General features: G+C 60.5%; 1 protein-coding gene across 5 annotated transcripts in view; it reads right to left on the bottom strand.

Moving 5' to 3' along the window:
- The window catches only part of NFATC1 (nuclear factor of activated T cells 1), a gene marked incomplete at its 5' end in the record, with an annotated part of 102,175 nt that extends 82,501 nt beyond the window's left edge, over positions 1-19,674 (bottom strand). For 4 of the 5 annotated variants that reach the window (XR_014297538.1, XM_082667618.1, XM_082667615.1 and 1 more), the window contains 2 exons: positions 4,987-6,064; positions 19,548-19,674. Coding sequence is in view for 4 of the 5 variants with exons in the window: in XM_082667618.1 (XP_082523744.1) it covers positions 4,987-6,064; positions 19,548-19,674 (1,205 nt within the window). Of the gene's footprint in view, positions 1-4,986; positions 6,065-14,833; positions 15,291-19,547 lie in introns of those variants that run through there. The other variant, XM_082667614.1, reaches the window with a different exon arrangement.
- Positions 19,675-23,923: the final 4,249 nt, after the last annotated feature.

Genomic DNA, 23,923 nt, shown 5'->3' with positions numbered 1-23,923 from the left:
ACGGCCCGGCGGGAGCAGGACCAGGCCAGGAGCTGACGGTTCCATAGCCGAGACTGCGGACATTCGGATTATCTACAAGATCAGCCAACATGGCAGAGCTCAAGGGCTAGACTTAAACATCTGTGTGTAAAGCCACAAAGATTCAAATTATTTTATCCTCTCCAGGAACGCAAAAGTACCTGAGATCCTCTTTCTCCTTTTCGTGGCTAAAAATAGACATTCACAGAACAACATCAAAAAGAGAAATCAGGGCGTCCCTGGTGGCGCAGTGGTCGAGAGTGCGCCTGCCGATGCAGGGGACACAGGTTCGTGCCCCGGTCCAGGAAGATCCCACATGCCGCAGAGCGGCTGGGCCCGTGAGCCATGGCCGCTGAGCCTGTGCGTCCAGAACCTGTGCTCCACAGCGGGAGAGGCCACAGCAGTGAGAGGCCCGCGTACCGCAAAAAAAAAAAAAAGAGAAATCAGGGCCTACATCCTCCACGTACACCTTGGGGGAAGGGTCCTAAAGGTGGAGCAGAAGCCTCCCCCTCTGCCACAAACCCACAGATCACAGCTGAATCTGCAAGGCTAACTTTTCCAGTTGGAAGTCAGTACACAGAGCACCTTTTCTGGCGTCAGCTGTGAACTCTGGGAAACCAGAAAGAGCCTGCCCTGCGGGGATGAGGGTTTGGGCCTCTGAGACCACATAGTCCTGCAGCAAGGAAGCACAACTGCAGAAACGCACAGCCCGGGTCTTGCACTCAGACTCCGAATTCACCTGCAGGAGCCTCTGCAGGCCTGTGGCCAAGGTCAGCCTCTGGCCTCGTGAGGACCTCTGTCTGCGGGGCTCCCACCCTCCCCGAGCGCCACCAGCATCCTGGGAGCAGGACGCGGACGTCAGAGAAAGGTCCCAGGCTCCCCGACGCCCCCCGATTAGAGGGAAAACTCGTCAGGGCTACGGGGAGCAGGGGCCCAGCCAGGGGCGCCTCTGGGGTGAGCTAATCACGGCGTGAGTCCAGCTCTACCTCTTACTAGTGGGGCCTGAACACGTGACCCTGGCGCTGGGTCTTGTAAGCAAGTGCTCAGGGGGACCGTGCAGAGACCTCCCCACAAACTGTCTTCTTTTTAAAGCTCGCTATCAGTGAGCTTCCTTTTTTTTTTTGGTAATCTTTTAAAAATTTTTTTTAACTTTCCGGCCGTGCCGCATATGGGATCTTAACTCCCCAACCAGGAATTGAACCTGAGCCCCCCGCAGTGGAGGCGCAGAGTCTTAACCGCTGGACCACCAGGGGAGTCCCCAGCGAGCTTCCTTTTGTGATCTTCAGATGATGTGGCTGAGGGTCCTTTGCCAGGTCAGAAGAGAGACAATAACCCAGAAGTGACTGACTGCTCCAGAAGCCCGCGTGGGCTGGCCCTATGGAGACCACCGAGTGCAGACGGGCGGGGCCTGGGGTGCCCCAGCGGAACGACGTGCAGTTGGATTTGTTACCACCTCCGGCTTCATTTAATCTTATTCCAAATTAGGATACACTCCGAAATATTCAAACAACTTACAAAATGCAGTCAGAGTCAGCAGTAGTTTCATCGGACTTTTGGAAACTAACAGTTAGACACAGCATAAAGGTTATGGATGTTATTAAAATCATCGATCGGACCCAACAACCTAAAAGAAACCGCGTCTGAAATACTGATTTGGACACGCAGCCCCTCGGGTCACTGAACCCAGTAGCCCCAAGTAACCCTGTTCATCGCGGGCCCTCGCCCCTGAAGAAAGTCCACTCTTTAAGTACTCAAATCACAACAGCAAAGTCTGTCTGCAGGAATTTAATTCAACACGCGTGCTGTTGATGTCACAAAAGGCTCACCTTAAAATGCTCCGCATTCCCAAAACTAGTTTCCTTTTAAGTATTACACATTCCTCGTGTAACTTTGCCCCTTTAAAGGCAAATCCAGAGGTTATGCCGGGCACAGACAGAGGCATAAGACCTCAGAAGTTGGGGCTTTCCCCGAGCCTATCCTAAAGGAAACACAAGTTCACTGGACACACACAGCGAGGACCCTGGGTACGGACCCTCGCCCAGGGCAGACGCTCAAGTACGTTCGCTTGAACCAACGGACATTTAAACTTTAGTTCCTTTGGGACAATACAACGTCCTCTGAAAGCCACCAAGGAGAAACAATCCACCGGGAGTGGGAATCGGCCGGTCGCCTCCACCCTCACGGCCGCAGCCGATCGTGGGAGCCGCGTGGCACCATCCTTGGCGGAATCGCTTTCTCGTCCACAGAAGGAAGCGAGGTGGGAAGACCGCCCCCTTCTGAAGAGGCTCGCGGCCTGTCGGACGTGAGCGCGGGGGGCACTTAAAACAAGCCGCCTGCGTTTCCCCAAAGCTTTAAGCGCAGAAGCGTCATTCTCTGAGGCGCTAAAATAAGTCTAAAGTCTTAGTTGAAAGCCATGAACTTCCATCCAACACTGCTGCTGGCTTCACAGACCTCCTGTGGGAAGAACTCAGCAGCATTCCGTGACCCCGCGGGCCCATCAGAAGGCTCTGCACACGGGCGAGCCACGCACGCTGTACAGACAGAAAGACCCCAAAGGGGCAGTGAGCCCACGGCCCCCAAATTCCTTGGGTAGAGAGTAACGCTGCACACTTCTCATTAAAAAGTTCCTTTCGCCGGCAAGACGGAAGCAGAAGTGCCCAGAGGCGCCGCACCACAGGCTGGGAGGTGGATCTGTCCCGATAAGCCGTCCACCCCACACGTCGCAGCCTGGCAGCACTGGGCACCCCGGCTGGGCAGCCCGAGACCCCGTGGGCAGGAAGTCTGGCCACCTTCCCGGCAGGTGAGTGCCTCGACCTCTCTCTTCTCCCGTGGCCTCCAGCCGCCCACCCTACCCCCACCCCCTGCACCTGCTGACGGGATCACACGGAAACACATCGCCAGGGACCAGGAAACACATTTTGATGTGGAACCAAAACAGAGGGAAAAGTGGACTTCAAACCCTCGGGGGGAAGTGTGGGGCCTTCACAGCGTTCGTTGGCGTGAACTCACAGGAACGCCGGGAGCGTCACACCTCGCCTGGAGCTCTGGGACCAAGAGATAAATGGAGCAGGGCACTCAACCAGGGAATCATCACCGAGACCCCAGAGCAGACAGCAGGCAGCAGCTCTGCGTCCTGACGCAGGACGACCCCCCAGAAACACCCGCGTTCCCGCAGGCTCCCCGTTGCTGAGGTCCTGAGGAAGCCACCCCATCTGCCACCGGGGGTCACAGGCTGAGCTGGTCCCTCCAAAAGTCCCAGGTTGGAGTCCTAACCCCAGGACCTCAGAAGGCCACCGCGCTTGGATGTGGGGTCTTTACAGGGGCCGTCAAGGTAGGGCAAGGCCCCTGGGTGGTCCTGGTCCAAGGACTTCAACGCCGGTGCCTGGATCGCAGACTCCAGGCCCCAGAACCCTGAGGGATAAACGCCTGCTGTTTAAGCTGCCCCGTCTGTGGGGTTTGGTCACAGCAGCTCCTGGAGACACGGTAGCTACCTTTGCACCTGCAGTGATGATGTGGGTTCACTGATGCCCCGTCACGGTCCATGAAAATGAGAAGGTCCTAAACTGTGCGTGGGCCTGTGTGCTTGAGCAGGTTAGCTTCAAAACCTTCTTCTTCTTAGGTAATAATTATAAAGAAAGGACAGCTTGCATAAACAGCTTTTATATTTTAAAATGCCTCCAAAGGGGTTTTTTAAATTCCCACATTTATGAATTAAATCCAGGTTCTGATTCCCGGTCCACGGTAACCCTTGCTTCTCTACCTCTCGACTCCTAAATGTGCCACCAGAAAGGGAGTATTCACTGTCCGATGCTTTAGAAACTTTCATCTCTCACACTGTTTCTTTGCCACAAACTTCCAAAAAGGTTTAGCTGTGTTCATTCGGCGCCTGGAACTACATTATCCACTGGCAGCTCTAACTCACTCATGTGTGCTTTAGTTGTGGAGAAAAAGAGGGTCTGAGCACAACAGAGAAAATTCTGGAACAAATGAAACCCTACCGATTTGCTCTCCTCATCTAACGGGCACGACGGCTGGAAGGCACTGGGCCCCACCATGCGGTCTTGCCGCCAGAACAAAAAAGGGAGCAGGACAAGAAAACACCGAGCCTCGAATACCTGAATCTACAGGCAGACGCCTGCATGCCTGTCACACACGCCTCTTCCTGGAGAGGCCCCCGCAGCCCCCACGGCAAAGGCCGTGCACCTCCTGGGAAGGCCCGTGTGCACAGTCTACGCCTGACAAAATCCTGGAGCAGAAAGCACTCTGCCAGGGGTCATTAGCGGCCCACCTGTTGGGAAAGCTGTTTAGTTAAAAATAAAAACCCTGGGCTGAGTAAGTGGACCCAACAGAGCACCGGCAGCCCCAACGCTCGGAGGAGCTGAGGCTCCTGCCAGGCAGCCCGCCTCCTGGGAGGAGAAGGCTGCGCTGTTTCCAAACGCCGGCGGGTGGGGCTGGTGCAGGCGCGCTACTCCGGGGAATCGCGGAGCCGAGGCCCCATCTGCACCGACAGTGCAGTGACGGCAATCAAGTGCGAGCAGGGAAGCCAAAACACAGACACGAGCGTCACCTGGCTTTATAGGAAACAAGACAAAAACTGAGCCCACGTGTCGGTAAACCCTTGTGACGGGCTGACTCCTGCCCCCAAAGGTCTGACCCCGCTCCCCGCTCCAGCACCTCGGATATGACCTCACCTGGAGACAGGCCTTTAAAAAGGAGAGAATTCGTGAAGGTGAGGTCTTGGGGGTGGTCCCTCGACCAACACGACTGGGTTCCGACAGAGGGAGATTTCGACACAGACACAGGCCGGGAGAAGGCCGAGGGGTGTGAAGGCAGAGGGACGCCAGGACGGCAGCAGACCCGGCGCTGGAGAGCGGGAGATCCTCCCTGAGCCTTGGAAGGAAGCAGCCCTGCCGGCACTGGGCCTCGGGAACCCGCTGCCTCGGCCCACGCCCACCTGCACCCGCTTACCTGGTGTAGGACGTTGGGGACCTCGGCCGGGCCCACGGGTACAGGTGCTGCGGCACCGACAGGTACTGGTCGCAGAAGGCGCCCTTGCGGATGTGCTGGAAGGATGGGAACTCCTCGGGTGGGAAATCAGACGTGGGCGGCGTGGCCCCCAGGTCCTCCCCGGCTGGCTCCACCTTGAGCGCCACTGACGGCGAGTGGTCCAGGGCGGTCTTGCGGGCCTTGACGGGGACGCCGTCGCCCAGGTCCAGGCTGCCGTCGGTGCTCAGGGCGTTGATGGCGGCCACGATGGCCGAGCTGGTGTACTGCGTGGTGTTGCCCAGCCAGGTGTCGTCGGTGACGCTGACCCGTGGCGATCCTTGAGGGGACGGCGTGGGCGAGGGGTGGGGGGAGCAGGACAGCTGCCGGCCGTTGAGGCCGTACTTCCGCTTGTTGCAGGGGGACGAGGGCCTGGACGTGCGGGCCCCCAGCCAGCTCTCCTCAGTGACGCTGGTGCGCGGCGACGTGGAGGGCGAGTGCCTCGGGGACCCGAGCAGGCCGCAGGCCCCCAGGCCACGGGGGAAGCCCTCCTCGGGGTCTGTGGTCTTGGGGGACACGCAGGGGGACTGCCACGGGGACGTCTGCGGGGACACGTACGGGTACGAGAAGCTGGACTCGTAGGACGAGGCCTCGGAGTTGCAGCTGCGGGACGACAGGCTGCTGGCCGGGCTCAGGCACGAGGGGTCGCGGTAGGCCTCCAGGCTGGGCAGGTTCAGGGTGGCCGTGGACGGGGACCGCTTGGAGCTGGGAAGGACGTCTTCCGCGTCCGCGTCATGGAAGAACTGGCCGTTGCCGTGGTGCAGCCCCAGGTAGGAGGTGATCTCGATGCGAGGGCTCTCCAGGGCCGGGGCCCCGTTCGGCCTGACTCCGCCGGAGGAGAGGAAGTAGCTCGAGGGCCCGCCGTCCAGGGCGGCCCCGTAGCCTGCGGTGGAGACGCCCGGGGCCGAGGTCTGCAGGCCGTGGCACGGGGCCGGCAGCGAGGGGTGGGCGGAGGAGAGGGGCAGGCCAGAGCCGATGCCGGAGGTGACGTAACTGTAGTGCTCTGGAAGGGAGGGGGAGACGGGTGAGGCGCTGGCCACGGAACCGCCACCCACGTGCTCAGGGACCCCGCGATCCGGGACCGGCCTCACCCCTCACCCCGCAGGCCTGGCCTCCGAGATGGGCTCGCTACTGCTGCTCCAGCGGAGAAGCAGCCCGAGCCCCGGCCTGGCCAGCAGGGTCCCTGCGCCCCGCCCGGGCCCCTCCTCTCTCCACTCCAGCCACCGCCCTCTCACTTGGACACGCGCCCACCGGGGCTTCCCTCTGCACAAACGTCCTTCCCGCAGAGCCGCAGCGCCGGTCCCCTTACTTTTTTCTGCTTTTTCTCAAAAATCACATCCCCCACCTGCCCTACCCCAGTCGCAGCCCCCAGCCCAACAGGCGTGTCACCCTCCCCCACTTTCTTTCTTCTCCTCACGTTCACCATCTCCCCCATCACGTCCTGCACCAGCAGAACCCATGCCTCTGAGGGCCGCGTCGGGCCCGCCCAGGTCTACCCTGGTCCACCCCTGCCTCCAGGGCCCAGGCCTGTGCCTGGTCCACGACGGTGCGCCATCTGTCCAACCAAGAGACGGGTGGGCAGGTTTTCGACACGGGGGCCTGGACGCTTAAAGACGCTGTGATAGACTCATCGCCAGCGACAGAGAAAACACCCCAGGGGTTCTGGACGCACACATCGGTTCCGGGATCGCTCGTGTACCTTCTGATGGTGGCTCATGGCCTAGGAGTCCTTCTTTTACAGGAAACACACGAAGCAGACGGCACTGAGGTACGGCCGTATGTTAGACCAGCACACACTGATTACAGCCTCAGTAAAACGTTCTAAGAAAGTCACACCAGTGTAATTAGTCATTTTTAGCAGCAAAGCCCCACGTCTGGACTTCCAATTTGAACAGACCCTTTGTAGCACGTGGGTACCTCATTATCGTGTGCCTAGAGCTGAGGCTCCCAAGGTCTCTGAATAATGGAGCTGCTCGTGGAAACCCTACACCACCTCCCGGGCCAAGCGCACCAGCCCGGAGACGCTTCATCCAATGACAGTGCCGCCCTTCCGCTGGGCTGCAGAAACCCACCCGGGCGGACCCCAGAGAATCAAGGGCCTCAAAGTACAGGCTCACATCCCATCCGATTTATTAACGGAAGTGGGTCCAGCTCCCCCAGTAGGGGGATATCTATTTCCATTATGGCTTATTTCAGAAGGAGCATACAACCTCCCTCTGGCAACCCAGACCCTTACATCTTTGCTATCAAGAAACTCTGGCTTTACACTCTGAATCCCCTGCCCCATAAAACACTGTTCTCTGCTGCTCCCCAAAAGGGCGGCCCACAGGGAACACACAGGCCTTGCCCTCCCCGCCCCCCGCCCCGGGGGTCAAGGCCAGGCTGTCTTCTGGGGAGAAAGCGTCAGTGTTGTCCAGATGCTCAGATTCCGGGCCGGATTGTAAACGGCCCCAGGGAGAGACTGAGCCGTGAGGAGGAGAGAAGCGAAACTGCAGCGGAGGGAACCAGAAGCTCTGAGTGGGAGGTGGCGCCTGGGCAGAGGGGGGCTAGGCGGGTCCGCGGATATGCCCCCCGCAAGCCTTGCCACCCCCTCGTCCTGAGAGGGAAGGACGGGCGGCGCGACCAGGGGCCGGACCCCGACGCCAGCGCCCGGCCCACCTGGGGCTGCTGGGTGAAGCTCCCCTCAACTGCCGGGTCCCCCGCTCACACCAACACCCTCGCAGGCCCACGGACACATTTAACACAAAAACCGTACTAGAATGTTAAAAATCGGAGGACAGTCTTTGCAAAAACCACACAGGAGGTTAATAAGCCTGGAAAGGCATGTCCAGAGGAGACAGTCAAGACTGCTCAGAAGGAGGGGGCCGGGGGCTGCAGGCCAGGCCGCTGAGGCCCCGCTCGCCACGCGGTGACCCCTCGGGACAGGTGCGGACACCCCTGCCTCAGCCCCACCCTGTGCCTGGGTGAGCGGAGGCCCTGGACGCAGAGGAGGCCGGGCCAGTGCTGTCCAGAGGGACCCCGGCAGCGGGCGGGTGCGGATCCCACAGGAGGCCCCGGGGTCTCTGCGAGGGCAGGACCCATCAGGGGCGGCAGTGGTGTCAACAAGGAATCAGTCTTCTCTCAGTTACCGTGGGAGCCTAAATGCTGCTGTGTGTTTCTTCCCAGAGGCACCTGGCCGATGCGCCGGGCAGAACCAAGGTCCCCTTCAGGCCACAGCGCGGTGGTACCTTACACGGACCTTACAGCCACATCCACAGACCTCCCACTAAGAGGGTCTCCCTTCACCGCTGGCCCAACACTGTCCAAACCATTCTAACCAGAACTGCCAGTTTGAGAAACAAAAAATCGTTCCCAGTAGCTGCGTGGCTTCAGGTAAGTCAGATGTCGACCAAAAGAGGCTGGACGGGCTGGAGCGTCCAGCACCACCTGTTGTTGTGTGGTTGTGATGAGGGCTGCGTGGCCAGTACGCAGAACATTAACAAATCGTATTCCATACGTCCAGGGCAGGAATTTCAGTAACGACACTTCAGCAAGTGGCTGCATTACGTTTGACGTGTTCCAAGGTCAAGTGTGAGTTACACAGACCCTGGCTCCCTGCCCACCCCCTCCCACCCAGGTGCCACGTGGGCTAAAGCCCGGAACCAGCATTTCTGGCATTTCTCAGGCGGCTTCTCATAACCGGCTCTCCAGCTCCACCTCAGCGAGTGGGGTCTTCACCCCGCCCGCCCTGGCTCCCCTGCAGGCCCGCAGCCCAACACACGGGCCCCGCCTCTGCCTGCACCCTGACACCACAGGGCACTCGCCGGCCTGAACCAGCCTGGACGCGCGCCTTCCCAGCTCCTGCGGACAAAGAGCCCCGGGCAGCAGCTATGATGCGGCACGAGCCCCATGCCTCCCTGACGTTCTGTCCGCAAGGGGACAACACGCCAGCCCCCCCCAGCTGAAAGAGGGCCCCAGACCTGGCCGCTCCTGGGAGCAGTGAAGGTGCCCCAGGCCTGCACCCTCGCTTCTGTGGTCACCGTGTGCTTTGAGCCCTTTCCTCCACGTGAAGAGCACAGGCCATCCGGCCTTCGACGAAGAACGGACTTCATTGTAAAGACGAGTCACGACTCCAGGAGGGAAGCCCAGGCAGGACACGACGGCAAACATACAAACTGTGCACAGAGCCCAGGCCCGGGTCCGCACACACCCTCAACGGGCCTGCCGGGCCCCTTCCCCAGCACCCGGAGGCCTTGGGGGGCCTTGCAGGGGTTTAGTGGACAGAGCCTACACTTCCCGCCCAGCTAAGAATATTATGCAAATCTGTCATTTATTTTAAAAGATACAGCTGATCCCACCACTGAACTACCATTTGCTGGCAGGAAGGTAATTCCAAGAATTCAAAAAAATCCTAGCCATCAGCTTGGGGCCTCCCCACCACCTGCCCACGGGACGCCGCCACATTCGCGGTCCCGAGCCCGAGTCGTGGCGGGGACCTGAGAGCGTGCCCGCCCCTGCCCCCGGCCCCCAGAGGGAGATGGGAACAGGGGGTCCGCTGACTCCCAGGGCATTCCGAAGGGGGGCCTTTATTTAACCAGAGTCTGTCAATAAGCGCGACGCAACGAGGGAGAGAAGAACACGAGCCTTTATGAGCCTTTATTAAACACAGAAAAGACCACCTCAGCGTGCGTTCGCCTTAATTAACTGAATTGCACAGCAAAAGCCTTAGGCGCCTCAACCTGATTCTGAGCTCAGCCACCGTCTGCTGATGGAAGTTCTCCCTTTGCGGACAAAACGTGTCCAGGTAGGTCCCGGCCTGCCCGGGGCCTGCCTTCCTGCCGGGGCTGGGGGGGGGGCATCTCTCCCCTCCCCTCATCCCTCCCAGCTTCCACTCAATCTCCTACCTAAACCGTAATTCAAATCTGAATTCTTTAACTATTCAAAGGGATTACATTTACCTGGAATGAAAACATTTCCAGTGACTTTCCTGACAGCCCCGAGATGCTCAGGCTGACGCCTGCCACATCGGCGGCCACTGGGGAGCTCCGCACCCATTACTCCCAGTTTCTGCTGCTGCCTCCAGAGCCTGGCTGCCTGCCCAGAAGATTCATCAACTTACAGCGCAGGAGTCTAAGCAAATATTGGGGAGAGCTTATTCAAAACGGCTTAATGTAGTGGACATTCATGAAAGCGTGGCTCATCTCTGAAGCCATGCCGCCTCCAGGTCCCCGGCGGGGGCAGGCGCAGACATGGACGCCAGCGTGGGGAGTAGGGGTGCCTGGAGCCTGCGGACCGCGCATCAGCTCCCAGTGGGTCCAGCGCCCACTGCGAGCTCCATCCGCAGCTCGTTCAACAGGCCAGAGCTGGCGGAAGTATTTCCTCTCATTCTGAAAGCTCGTGTATTTCAGAACCGCACAAACGCATCATCTCTGCACAGCCACCAAAAAAGTCGATCCGTGTCCTTCCACCATGGCCGACTGCATCTCAGCAGGTTCCCGAGTGCTCAGACCCCTGCCCAGCGCCATCCGGGGCCTCGAGGGGGACGCAGAGCGCACTGCTGGCTGCGCCCTCGCCCCGCACACGGCGGCCGTCTCACCAGAGACGGGGGAGCCACCTTGCCCCTGCCCGCGTCCCCCGTCCGTCACAGACCCTGAGAGGAAGCCCGTCATGGCGACTTTTGTTTTTCATTGTACGGAACACCCCCTTCAGCATTTGCTGGGGTTGAGCCGTAGGACACGAAGCTAGAAATAGAACTGGAAGCAGCCTGGCAGCCAGGCCTCCTCTCCCCAGCCGTGGGCACTGCCCTCGCGGCCAGATCATACTTCGCAGGTAGTGGAAACAAAACAAAACACAAAACAAAAAAGACGCTCCACGCCAGGACCTTTCTGTCGGGAGCTGTTTACTGGGCAGGGCAGGAGCCAGGCCCGTGGGTGACAGACAGACACAGCTCTGAGGGCACCGGTCACCCCACTGCCTGCCAGGGAGATGACTTCCAGAGGCAACAAGCAGCCGTCCTCACAGGGGTCCCCTGCGTCGCGACGGGGACGGGCTCCAACGCCCCAGCCTCACTGCCTTAGGTCTTCACCTTCCCAGGCCCCGCGTTTAAGGAATTAAAAACAGCCTGTGGCCACGAGTCGCTGTGGCCTTCCTCTGACAAACATCACAGAGAATTAAAATGTCCTCTGGGACAAAGCAGCCCGCTGGTGGAAACATCTCTGGAACTTTGGGGCTGCTGAGCTGAAGGTGCAAGGGCAGTCACCTGTGCTAAGAGGCCAAGGGGCCGCCTGCGCTCTGGGCGCTGGGCCCCGCGCCCTCCTGCGCAGACACGCGGGCCTCTGGGGCGTCCTCGCCATCACCATCACCACCGCTGAGGAGGGAACTGAGAATAAAAACGCCCCCAAGTCTTCACGTCATCAGAAGATGCCCCCTTTCACACGTGAGCCGTGAAACGCCATCCTGCACAGTCAAGGTGGCGGTGAGGGACCTGCCCTCGAGGCCAGGAGGCCGAGGCCAGGCCCATTTCCTCCTGAGTTGCCAGGGCTACAGTCCCCAGCCCGGCGGCCAAAATAACTTAGAAAACAGGAGCCCCAGGCGGGCGGGAAGCAGGGCCACGCCCGCCGCCCGGCTGACAGCAGAGCAGCTATTTCCTGAGACCCAGAGAGAAGCAGGAGGCCCTCTGCCTGCTCCCCAGAGACGGAAGCCCACCGCCCAGCCTCCTCCCTAGAGGGGCCGGGAGTGCCCCGGGAGGGCAAACAACACCCTGCCCAGCCCAGCCCAGGGCAGATTATTTTTAAAATTCTCTTTTCTTTCTCCCAACAAATGGTGGCTGACTGTCTATCCGCACCGCCGAGCGCTCTGGAAGTAAAGAACCCCAGGACCCACGGCCCCTCGAACACCCGGGGGCCACGCTTCCCAGCGCAAGAGGTGGCGGGAGTGACAGGGTGACAGGTGAGAGGATGCCGCTCTCAACTCAGAGAAAATCGTGACAGGGACAAGGGACCCCAAGGTCAGGGCTGGCCGTGTCCTTTTGAGAAGGTGCCCACTTTTGGTTCAGTATCATCTCTAAGGCTGTGCGCCAGCGCGCTTCACACTCGATCTCAGAATTAGTCATTCATTCATTTATTTCTATCCAGGTTCATTCCGGAAATAATGTGAAGGCACTCCCGTCACCCATTGAGAGCTGAAGAATTTAACATAACAATGTAACCACGAACTTAATAGTTACAATATAATGTTAGTAACTAATAAGAACAAGAAGAAAGTACTTTATTCATAAATGCCAAAACTTAGAAGCAACCAAGATGTCCTTTGGTAAGTTGAATGGATAGATAAACCGGGGTCCATCCAGACAAGGGAATATTATTTAGCACCAGAGCCAGCAAGTCACGAAGAGGCATGCAGGAGACGGAAACGCATGTTGCTAAGTGAAAAAAGCCCATATGAAACGGCTGAGCACTGTGTGTCCAACTACGGGACGTTCTGGAAAAGACAAAACTGTGGACCCGGTGAGCAGATCAGTGGTGCCGGGGGCTGGGGGAGGGAGGGAGATACGGGGGGGGCACAGAGGATGTTTACGGCAGTGAAAACACTCCGTATGACCCCATGATGGTGGATACGTGTCATTGCACACCTGTCCAAACCCACAGAATGTACAACACCCAGAGTGAACCCTATGTAAACTACAGACTTTAGGTGATGATGTGTCAGTGTAGGTTCATCGACTGTAACAAAGGTACCATCTCGTAGGGATGTTGATAGTGGGGGAGACCGTCCCTGCGGGAGGAGGGGGAAATCTCTATACCTTCCACCCAGTTCTGCCGTGAAGCTAACACTGTTCTCAAAAAGTCTTAATAAAAAAGAAAAAAGTATGAGTGCTTCTCACATAAATAGGCAAGAAGGAATGTTTTCTATCAACTTCTTCCTAACACCATGACAAGGGGAAGGAGCCCTTTCCATCTCTGCCCAGAGCTCTCTCCAGCTGCCCTTCCCCCAAAGCCTGGTGAACGCTGGGCCCCAGCTGCCAGCACCCCAGAGGCCTTCCTGCAGGAGGCTTTAATGGGACTGTGGTCCCTGGAGGTTGGGGTGGGGGCTGTATGCTTGGCAGTGAGGCTGAAAAGGCCCCTTGACAGTGTTACTCAGCTCGCTGTCGGGGGGAGCAGACATGCAAAGAGACGGGGGGAGGCCGTGAGGGCTTCCCCAACTCTGGGAGCTTCCCAAGCACCAAGCGGGCAGCAGAGCCCCTGAGGACACAGGACGAGCATGGCAGTCCCTGTCCTGGACTGGCTTTCACACCCTGAAGAGGTCACCAAGCCTCTCATCAAAGATATCTGCTAAACAGACTGAAAAGGGGGTTGGATACCAAGGGAGAAAGCCTTCTGGTGGAAACAACCCAGGAAGCCCAGCCAGGACCTGCGCACAGACAGCCGAAGCCCAGCAAGTGCAGAAGGCCTTCAGGGCCTGTTTCTCCACTTCCGCCCCAGATCTGTTCAGACAATTGCCTCGGTCTCCCACCCGCGCCTGCCTTGTCACCGCCTGACCCAAAGGCCTGGAAATGGTACAGCCGAGGAAGTGGAAAAGAGAAGACGTTTAGGGAGGACAGATCCAAGCAGCCTTGGCCTGGTTGGAACATTTATTTTTTAAAAAAACGAGCAGGGGGCTTCCCTGGTGGTGCAGTGGTCGAGAGTCCGCCTGTCGATGCAGGGGACACGGGTTCGTGCCCCGGTCCGGGAAGATCCCACATGCCGCGGAGCGGCTGGGCCTGTGAGCCATGGCCGCTGAGCCTGCGCGTCGGGAGCCTGCGCTCCACAACAGAGAGGCCCACGTACCGGAAAAAAAAAAAAAAAACACACAAAAACGAGCAGGACGTTGCACTTTTAAAAGAGGGGCAGTGAATGATACGGAAAATATTATACAGTCATTGCAGAGACGGGCGCCCGCCAGTGCCAAGTGTGCTGGGCTCAGCTTCACCACTTCACCGCCACGTGGGCAGGGACAGAGAGAACATCTTGAAGACAGACACAGAAAGAGGGCCGACAGGGGGCAGAAAGACAGGTCGGGGAGAGCCAGGCTGCAAGGAGGGGGCTCTCGGTTCCCTCCACGCAGGGCGACCCTAGGCACAGACTGGGTCTTCCAGTAAAAGGGGGCGTGATCGTTCAAGGGCTTACTCTTATCCAAGAGCACACACTCTAGGGGGCTGGAGGATTCCTTTATCTTCTGTTTAAGTAGAACCTTTATTTTTGACCGAGAAGAGAAAACGAAAGAAAGGCAAGGCCCGGGGACTTGGTGGTCCGAGGTACCGGAGGCTAGTTCCATTGGAACTTTTCCTGGTGGCAGGGGGAAGGGAGGCTTCAGCGCTGAGGGCACAGGGAGCGGGCGGGCAGACTCGGGGAGCTCGTGGCCCCCGCCCCGCCGGGACGTCCAAGTCCAGGGCCTGGCACACTGTCCCCTGGCGGGAGCGGCGCCCCGCCCTAAACAGGAGGCCCCTCCAGCGGGAATGCGCTCAGGGCTCAGCTGGAGTGCGGCCCCGAGCCTAGCACACTTGGCCGGGGGATCTGCCTACTCCAAAGGGGCCTCTCTCGTTACCCCGCTCGCCCCTCAACTGGACCCGCTGGGTAGGCTACGGGCGCTGCCCCCGCCCCTGGCGCCGCGGGGGGTCGGGGACGGGAGACTGGGGGGCGCCCCGGGGCAGAGGAGCGGGAGCCGCGGCGCGCCTCCGGGCCCGCCCCTCCCGCCGCGGATCCGGCCCGCCCGGCCCCGCGCCCCCTCCCTGCGCCCCGGCCCCGCGCGGACCCACCTGCGGTGGCCGCGGCGGCGCCCTCGTCGCTCTGGTTAAACTCGAAGAGAAAATCAAAGTCGAACTCCTGGTCCTCCTCCAGCCCCGTCATGTTGGGTCGGGGGTCAGAGATCAGAGGGTCGGGGTCCGAGGTCAGGGGTCTGGGGTCCGGGGTCGGGGTCGGAGGTCAGGGGTGGGATCGGATCCGGGGTTCGGGTCTGGTCGGGGGTCGGGGACCTGGTTGGGGTCCCGGGTCGGGGTCCGGGGTCGGGATCTAGGCTGGAGTCGGGCGGGGTCCGGTGTCAGGAGTCAAGGCCTGGGTCGGGGTCCTGGACTGGAGTCAGGCTGGGGTCCGGGGTCGGGGTCGGGATGCCAGGTTGGGGTCGGGGTCGGGGTTAGGGCCCTGGAGGGGGTCCGGTCGGGGTCCAGGGTCGGAGCCCCGGCCGCGGGCACCTGTGGTCGAGGCGCCCGGGGCTCGGCTGCGCCCTGCGCTCGGCCGCGCGTCCTCGGGTAACGTGACTCCCGCTCGCGCCCCTCCCCCCGGCCCTCCCCCGCCGCGCCCCTCCCCCCGCTGTTTCCGGGTTTACATAAACAAGCAGCTTGCCGGCCGCCGGCTTCCGAGTTTTAAATAAACTCTCCCCGCGAGCTGGAGCGCACGCCTTTCACTGGTGTCCCGGCTCCCGGCGCCCACACCCGCGCCCGGGGCCCCCAGGAGGCTCTCGGGTCCGCCCCTCCGCGCGAGCGAGACCCCCGAGTGCCCCCCGGGTCCGCACTCGGGGGGATACGCGTGCGCCGGGGACTGGGGGGAGGGGACACGGGGTCCAGCCACCTCCGTCCGCCCCGCCGCCCGAGCGCCCCTGCGGCCGGAGCCGGGTGGGCAGAGGCTGGGGGCGGGCGAGGACGGGAGCCGGCGGTGGACCCCCGCCCGCCTGCAGCCTCACTCCGGGGAGGCGGGCACCGCTAGCGGTGCCGGCTGGCTGCACCCGGAGGCAGCGGGTCGCGAAGATCAATAGCTGCGTCCCGAGTTGCTGCTGACGCCTCACCAACCTACTGAACGTGCCTAGAGGGGCCTCCCCGCTGCCTGGCCCCTCGTAGGACGAGGATCAGCCCGTCTCGGTTGTTGCCGAGTCTGTAACGCGCACGTCCAGCCGAAGCCCCGCAGCCAGCGCCCGGAGTAGAATTCCCTGGACCGCAGGGCTCGCTTTCAAAGCAGCGGCTTCTTCCCCAGCCCGCTGCGAAAGAGCAACGAACACAGGGAACACCGTTTTCCAGCCCCCAGAGCCCGAAAGAGGAAGGTGGGAGGTTGGTCGGGGCTGGGAGCGCGCTCTCCTTCGCACCTTGAGGCCGGGCTGCTTTACGCGGCCTTCCACTCGCAGGCTGATGCCCAACTGGCACCCCTTCCTTTTTGGGACCCCGTTCACGTTAGTCCCTCAGATTCCTGAAACACGCTTGCACACGCCTGTGCGCGCACAAGTAGCCTGCCAGCCACCCGTGAGTGACTCCAAAGCTTTCCCAGGTTGAGGGAGAGCTCGCGGGGGGGTGAAACCCAAGGCCCGGACACAGAGCAGCCCGTCCGCACAACAGCAGTATAAAAGGCTAGGCCCGCCTGAGCACCAACTCTCCCCAGGACTTTCTCCCAGGTGTTTGTTCTAACTGCCCGAGAATCTTGGCACCCCGTGACACCAGCATCTGCAAGAGCAACGGGATGGTGGCCAAGACGGCGGTGTGAGAGGCTGAGAACGACCCGCGCAGGGGGAGTCGAGTGGGAAAGGAGGAGAGTGCACAAGTGTCCGTTTCTGCAACTCCGCTGCTAATCAAACGAGTCCTGCTCTCTGCCCCGCAGGCCCTCTGGCCCCGTGGGGATTGCTTTTTTCGGAAGCAGATAACCTGGGAATCACGTGACCCCTCCCCCAAACCCTTTCCCTCTCATGACCCTTTCCAAATCGCTGGTTTTCTCCAGTGATAAACTATAGTTCACTTTGGCCTGATTTAGTTTCTAATAATAGTTCTATCTTTGAGATGTATGTTGGAGGGCTGTTTTGTTTTAGTTTGCTTTTTTTGCTGACCTTCAGGCAAATGGAAGTTCTGTTTTCCGTTCAGAAGCCACAACATTTCATTTTCTCTCTTTTCGGGTTTTTTTTTTTAAGTTCAGCCACCTTCTCACCCCCACCAAAAATTTACACACAAACAACAGCCTCTACCATCTGTTTAGACTAAAACTTCTCGCTCAAACTGTTCTGTCCAGGAGAAAGTGGGTTTACCCTTCCGGGCGCACCCGAGCCCCTCGGGGTCAGGACTGGGGTCTGCTTTATCCTAAGGCCGAGCTGATCCCCGCCTACTTGCAGATCCCCCACCGACGTAACCGGATAGGGTGGCCGTGTTTTAACTGCTCCTCTTCCCAGCACCCCCGTGCCTTTCGTCTTGTAAATGGTTTGGAGCTATTTGCTAATTCAGCAGACACTCCCGTCTTGATGGAAACGTTTAGCTGGCTCTTCCTGTCAGAGGCTGCCGGTGTGCACCGGGCCCAGAGCTCCAGCCCTGGGTGTGACAGAGCAGCAGGGCCTTTTCTAATCTGGATTAGGAAACAACGCCGCGAAGTTAAGTGGCAGGAGAACAGCGCGGGCATTGTTCCGTTCTGGAGAGCCCCGGGCACTCAGTGTGGAACCACCTCTGGATGGGTGGGTGGGTGTACCTACGAGGCCTGCATCTCTCTGCATTCCCCACGCACAAGAACGAGCACAGGGCCTTCTCCAACAGCAGTGCCCAGTGAGCTTTGACCACATGCTCACTAAACTGGAGGGAAGCGCTGGGGAATCCCTGAGATTCTCACATGGGCAACTAAAGCCCAGCCGGGCCTGCGGGGGAAGGCCTCAGCACGGCAGGCGTGGACCTGCAGGCCCTGCCTCTCATACCCTGTGCCTGGCTCTATGAAGGATTAGATCATACTTTCTGTTTAGCCTAATTCTGTGGTCCTTATAAATACACCAATATTTGTTTAGTCAAAGGGCATCATCACGCCTGGCGTGCTGCCTCTTAGCAGGGACACCTTCAAATGTATTTTCTTAAGCTGGAAACCTGAAAGATAACCACCACCCCCATAGACGCCTTTTCCTCTTGTAAGAGAAAAAAGATTCTCTATCGCAGACAGACCACCGACTGTAGAGGTAAAGAAACCTAAACTTTGAAAAACCCACATTTATAAAAAGCAGTGATAAGAAACTTTGAAATAAGTGTCAAGGATGTAAAATCAAAATCTCGACAACTTTTAAAACTTTTTTAACAGTAAGAGCTTGTCCTGTAAACGTCACCTGCTGTTTACATTTCAGCATCTTCTAAATTGGGATGAAATGGTGAGAAACATGGGATACATCTTCCTCCCTTGATGAAAATATGTAGAAATAACATAAGACATCAAGACACTGACCCCATACCGCTGTTCTTATATTGAATGTACGGTCTTGAGCTCACGTTTGCTAAAGAGAAGGAAGTTCTCCCGAGCCGGCAGTCTTTGAAAAGCGCAGCTGTAATGCAGGAGGGGCCGTCACATTGATTAGATCGTGCAGGAGACGGGCAGCAATTACTTCCTAGCTCTCCCCACAGGGGTGTCTGCCCTGCGAAGTACGAGCACTCATCATGCACTGGCAGGCGAGGCGGTTTTCTTAAAATAGTTTAGACAAAGTACTTCAGGGTTGCTACGGCATTGGGAAAGGTGTCTCCCAGCTTCCATCGTGCTCCCTGACGAGGATGCTCGTCACCCCTTTCGGAGGCTATCTTCAGACACCTTCAGGAACGCCGTAGGAACTCTGGGCTGCTTTGGTCAGGGGTGGGAGGAGTGTTGAGAGGGTGCGGGTGAGGGGACTGTGGACCTAAGACCGCACGCGGGAGGGTCGCAAGCGCACCGTCAGTAGCGGCGGCCTCGCCAACACCAGCCTTCAGGGCAGGGCAGACGCTTATGCCATCTTCGTGACTATGAACAAGTAGCTTGAAACTCGGAGGTCTCTTTTCCAACTGTCCTGGAACATCTACGTTTGGAACTCTCAAGTCTCTAAGGCTGCAAACTGTCTTGAATCAGGGGCTGTGCCCGACCGCTCCTCTGATGGCTTTTAGTCCTGCGGGTCGAGCCACCGGCGGGGCAGCGCCACACGGAGCGGTTCGCGGGGCCCAGCGCCTGGAAGGAATCTGCTACCGACTGAGCTCGTGGAGGGGCGCAGAACACCGCCCCCCCCCTCGCAACCTCACCGTACGGCTGGTCTTCCTGGGGCCTTGCCCCACGGGGGAAGACACCGGCCATCCCTCTTTCCCAGAGAAACCTCGCTGCTTTCCAAAGTGTCCTTCCTTCGTGGTTCTGACGGCCCTAACCTCGCCCCGTCCCCCAGCCGCCTGCATTTGAACTGAGTTTCTATAGCCGGAGCAGCCGCGAGGCTGCACCAGCGAAGGCCAAGTGCGCGCACTCAGCGCTAGAGAAGAGGAGACACCTATTGGCAAGAAGGCGCGCACGAAATCAGGGCTGCTCTGGGGAAACACCAGGGGGACACCGATTCCCAATCTGTGCAGCGCGCCCGCCGCGCGCCCCTCCCTGCGCGCGGACCCTGGACCGGCCTGCTCGCCCCTCCGCGGGCCGGGACCCCGCCGGGCGTGGGTCGGACGGGCGCGGGCCGCACGGGCGCCGGGCTCAGGGCGCGGGGCCGGGGGCCCCCGGGGGCCGCGGCGGGGGTCTGCGGCCGCTCCGGCTTACCTTCCTCTGCCGACTTCATGGTGCCGCCGGCGGGCGCAGAGGGCCCCAAAGTTTCTCCGCTCCCGCAGACTGCAGCCGGAGGGCCGAGTGGAAACTTGGAAGGGACTGGAAAACTGGTACTTGGCATCCACGCGGCGCCGGCGGCGGCGGCGGCGGCGGCGGCGGCAGCGGGAGGAGCGGGAGGAGGAGCGGGCGTCTTGCGCCGCCGCGCGGGGCCGGGTCTCCCGAGGAAGGACGCCTCTCCCCCGGCGGACGCGCGCCGGCCCGGGCTCAGCGCCGCGCGCCCCAGAGAAGCGTTGTGAGGGGCGTGTGCGCGCGTGGCGGGTCCGGGCTGCGGCGGCCCCGGGAGCCCGGCAGGCTGACGGGCGGCGGGGGCTCGGAGGTGTGCGCCCGCGCCCCGGTCCCCGCGCCCGGCCGCCCTCCCCGGCGCGGTGACTGACTGTGCCGGCGAGTTCGGAGCCTCTGAGTCTCGCTCTGACGCAGGGCCGCGCTCTGCCTGCTGCCTTTTTAAAGCTGGAAAACACCTCCCCCGCCTCCCCGCCGGCCCGGCCGCTCCCGCGCCCCCTCCCTGCCGTGACATCACGCCCCAGCCCGCCCGAGCCAGCGCTGGGCCCGGGGGACCAGCGGCCGAGCGCCCGCCCCTCCCCGCGCCGGGCAGCCGCTCGACCGGCCCGCGGGGCGCAACGGGGGGCGGGCGGGGGCGCACCCGGCGCACGGCCCGGCCCGGACGCCTGGGTCCACGCGGGTGTCCTGAGAGAGCCACACTCTGCTTTAATGAGGGGGCGGGGAGGGGGGCCGGAGACGAGGGGGGTGCCGAGAGGGCCCTGCATGCTGAAGTCATTATGTAAAATCGCAGGCTTTCCCTGCTGTGGAAATTTGGAAAAGCGCTTCCACTGGCAGGCCCGAGAAAGGAAATTCCCATCCCGCTAAATTACTAACAGATTGCACGGCAGTCCCGGGACGTGGAGTTATTGTCATTTTTCTTCTGTAAATATCTGAGCGACCCAGATTGCCTGTTGCATGGCGGGCTGGGGGGAGGGGGTGTCTTGGAGAACCGCGAGCCCCTCCCCGGGCTCCCAGCCGCCGGCACCCGGCCCGCCCCAGAGGGCCAGGGGCGGTTTACGGGCGCGACTTCGGGATTTCTAACCGACGGGGGCTGGTCTGAGAACCGAGAGCCGGCGCTCGGGGAAACCTCTCCAACCGGCCCGTTTCACTTTACACTTTCCTCTTTCAGACCCTGCTGCTTCTCCTCGGCGCGGCTCAGCGGCCAAAACGGGACCGTAGTTTCGTGTTGGCCTTGGAGGGAAGGGACTGGAGTGTTTGTTCGGGCGGTTAAAATGTCTGGTGTATAAAAATAATAAATCTATTGCACGACACCCTATGTGGTTTAAAATAAACCCAAAGCAAAAAACTTGTCTGCCGCGGGGACCGGGAGGCCTCCAGGTCGCGCGGGTGGGCACCCTCAACGACTTCACGCCCGGGACCTGGGGAAAGTGGGGTGCGACATTTGACCCCCATCTGTGTGTTTCGCTGCCCCTTGGGCGCGATATTAAACAGTAAGAAGGTGCCCGGCGGGGGCGATACCCGCGTCACCGCTGCCGGTTATCGGTTCATCGCAGCGGCGTCGACCCGACAGGGCTGAAATCCCTTCTTCCGGCTCAGGTCTCCCCTCGGGTGTCTGGTGGGTGTCAGGACACTTTTCGGGTGCCACTACCTGTGGGTCTGCTCCCACCGCGAGAGCCGGGCCTGGCACGCGCCTTGTGCCCCAGGCAAAGGGGGGGAACCCCGCGTGGACACCGGGGCTGGGGGTGGGGGGACCCCACGAGGAGGCTGGAGGCCTAAAAGTGGGACCTCGCGAGGATGCTGAGGCTCGGGGGAGTCGCCAGGACACCGAGACTGGAGGGACCCCGCGAGGACGACGAGGCTGGGGGGACCCCTCAAGGATGCTGGACGCGGGGCGGGGGCGGAGGCGGGGCGGGGGGGGCCGGGGCGTGCAACAGAGCCGGAAGCCGCCAGGGGGCGCTAGGGTCGGGCCGCCCACGCCCCTCCCTCGCCCCTCCCTTTAAAATGATCTGGCCGCTGTACGTTCTGGTGTCCCCAGACCTGGGTGCCAGGGTTCTGCCAGGAGAGTGTGCGTGGAGAGGTCCCGCCCCACTACCGGGACGGGCCAGGAGGAGGGGGCCGAGTCCTTGCGGGGGGCGAAGGGGGGTGTGGAAAGTTGTATGAAAATAAAGACTGACTCTCACCCCCTCCCCTCCGCCCCTCTCGCGCTTTCACACGCGCGCGGGACCGTCTCCCGGTCCTGGAGCCCGCGGGACCCCCTGGGGCCGGGGGCGCCCCTGGGTTGCAGAGGGGCCGAGCTGGGGGCTGTTGGCCGCCACTGCCCCTCCTCCTCTTCCTCCAATAAATAATTTTCACTCCATCCAGAAAAGCTCTTTTCCTGTCTGCTCTCAACGCGCCCCTTATTCCCCCGCCCGGGTGACGGAATCCCCGTCTGTTTCCCTCTGTTTAATTCCGTTGCCGGGACCACGGTGGCCGCGCGCCAGGGCGCAGGGAGTTCCGGGGGCGGCGGCGCAGCTCGGCGGCCAGCGCGCCCCCGTGTCCGCCTCGGGCCGGTCCTGCGGCCACTGCGGGACCACGGGCCTCCGTCCCCGCGGCCGCGGCCCCCCGCGCTCCCCTTCCGCCTCTCCGGCTCCTCGGGCCTCCTCTCGAAGTGTGTTTATAGCTGCTACTAGGAGAGACGTTACACGGGTTTTATTTTAAGGATGGGTGATGACTAACGAAGTTAAAAGGAGCTTAGGACAGAAAACAAGACTATTTTTAGATTACTGTTGTTTCTGTGGATTATTGGGGCAAATACACCCAAAGAAGCTTACCATTTTCAAAGTCGCTTCGGATGCCAAATCCTCTCTCTTGGCGCACACTTGGGTAATCCATCCACCCTGCCTAATATTTCCTATAGACTCTGCAGTTGCTTGGGCTTTTGTGTTTAAGCACAACTGCTATGGAGACGCCACCCTCAGTGACGTGGGCGGTCCGGGACCTGGTCAGGAGGACCTGGGAAGCCCTGGCCTGGCTGGAGCTGCCCTGAAGGGGATGCTCTGTCCCCCGCCCTGGGAGCCCCGCTGGGGACCGTCTGGCCCACCTGGCCTGGGGCTTTCCAGCCTCCAGGGAGGCAGCTTCCGTGCACACACTGCACTGGCAGGGGCTCCTGGGCAGGTGCTGGGCCACGGCCCACCCTTTCTTCCTGTTCCTCAGGCCACGGCCCACCCTTTCTTCCTGTTCCTCAGTCGCACACCCAGGCGCCACTTCTTGCTGGTGAAAATCACCTCAAACGTCTGCGGGTTGCACGTGAATGCTTTGTGCTCGCCAGGTCCACGTGGTGAGCCCGGCAGTGGCCAGCTTGACGTTCTCCCATTTGGAAACACCTTGGGCACCTGAATCCTCTATAAGGGGCAGGTGTGCGTTCTTCCTGCAGGCAGCGAGAAGCACACGGACTGAACAGAGGCGCTGGCAGGTGCGCTTGGGGACAGCGGCAGCTAGCCAGAGGGTGGAGACTGGCATGACGTTAAAAATCAGAATTGTGAAGAGGGTATTTACTTCTAAGTAAACTTAGCTGAGGTGGTTTTCAAAAAGCCAGCGGCAGTGCACCTCCAGGTCGTGGCTGAAGTTGAGAAAGACGGGGCTGCACACCTGTGTCAGCCCCTCCGGACGTCCCGCTTCGGTCTGACGTGTCCTTAGAGGTCCACGGATTTAGGGCTTGGAAGTTTACACTGTGCGTTTACTTGTGAAATCGCTCTTTAATCCACCCCTCTTCCCTGGAACGGTGCAGGGGCCTCCTTCGTCTCCCGAGCACGCACTCCAAGCACCACCACCAGGTCTAAAGCCTCAGTCATCAGTCAGTCACCTCCCCTGAGCACAGCTCTCAGTGTGGCTCCTGCTGTCCCTCCCCCTCCCCCACCTCCCTGCCACCCACCCTGAGTCTCAGCCTCACCCCCACCAACGCCCAGAGCCCTCCTCCAGTCCACCTGCCCCCCCTCCCCGGGTCCTTATCACCGTCTGAAACATCTTTGCCCACCTCCGTAGCCCCTCGCACTGCCGTCCAGTGTGGTGGCCTTGGACAGCCGAGTCTGCTCTATAGCCTAAAACATCCTCCCTGGTGAACGTCCCACGTGACCTCGAGAGGAATGTGTGTCCCGCTGTGGCGGGGTGGCACGTCCGAAGCACGTCTGTAGGCCTCGTTGCTTCACGGTGTGGCTCAAGCCTTCTGCTTCCTGGTTGGCTTCCGTCTGGCCGTTACGTCCGTTATCGACAGTGGGGTATTGACGCCTCCACCTGTCGCTGTAGGACCATCTATTTCTCCCTTCCTTCCATCA

Source organism: Grampus griseus (assembly GCF_964374135.1).
Source record: "Grampus griseus genome assembly, chromosome: 12".
NCBI lineage: Eukaryota > Metazoa > Chordata > Mammalia > Artiodactyla > Delphinidae > Grampus > Grampus griseus.
The sequence above is the reverse complement of the archived record's forward strand: the minus strand, read 5'-3'. Positions and strand labels throughout refer to the sequence as shown.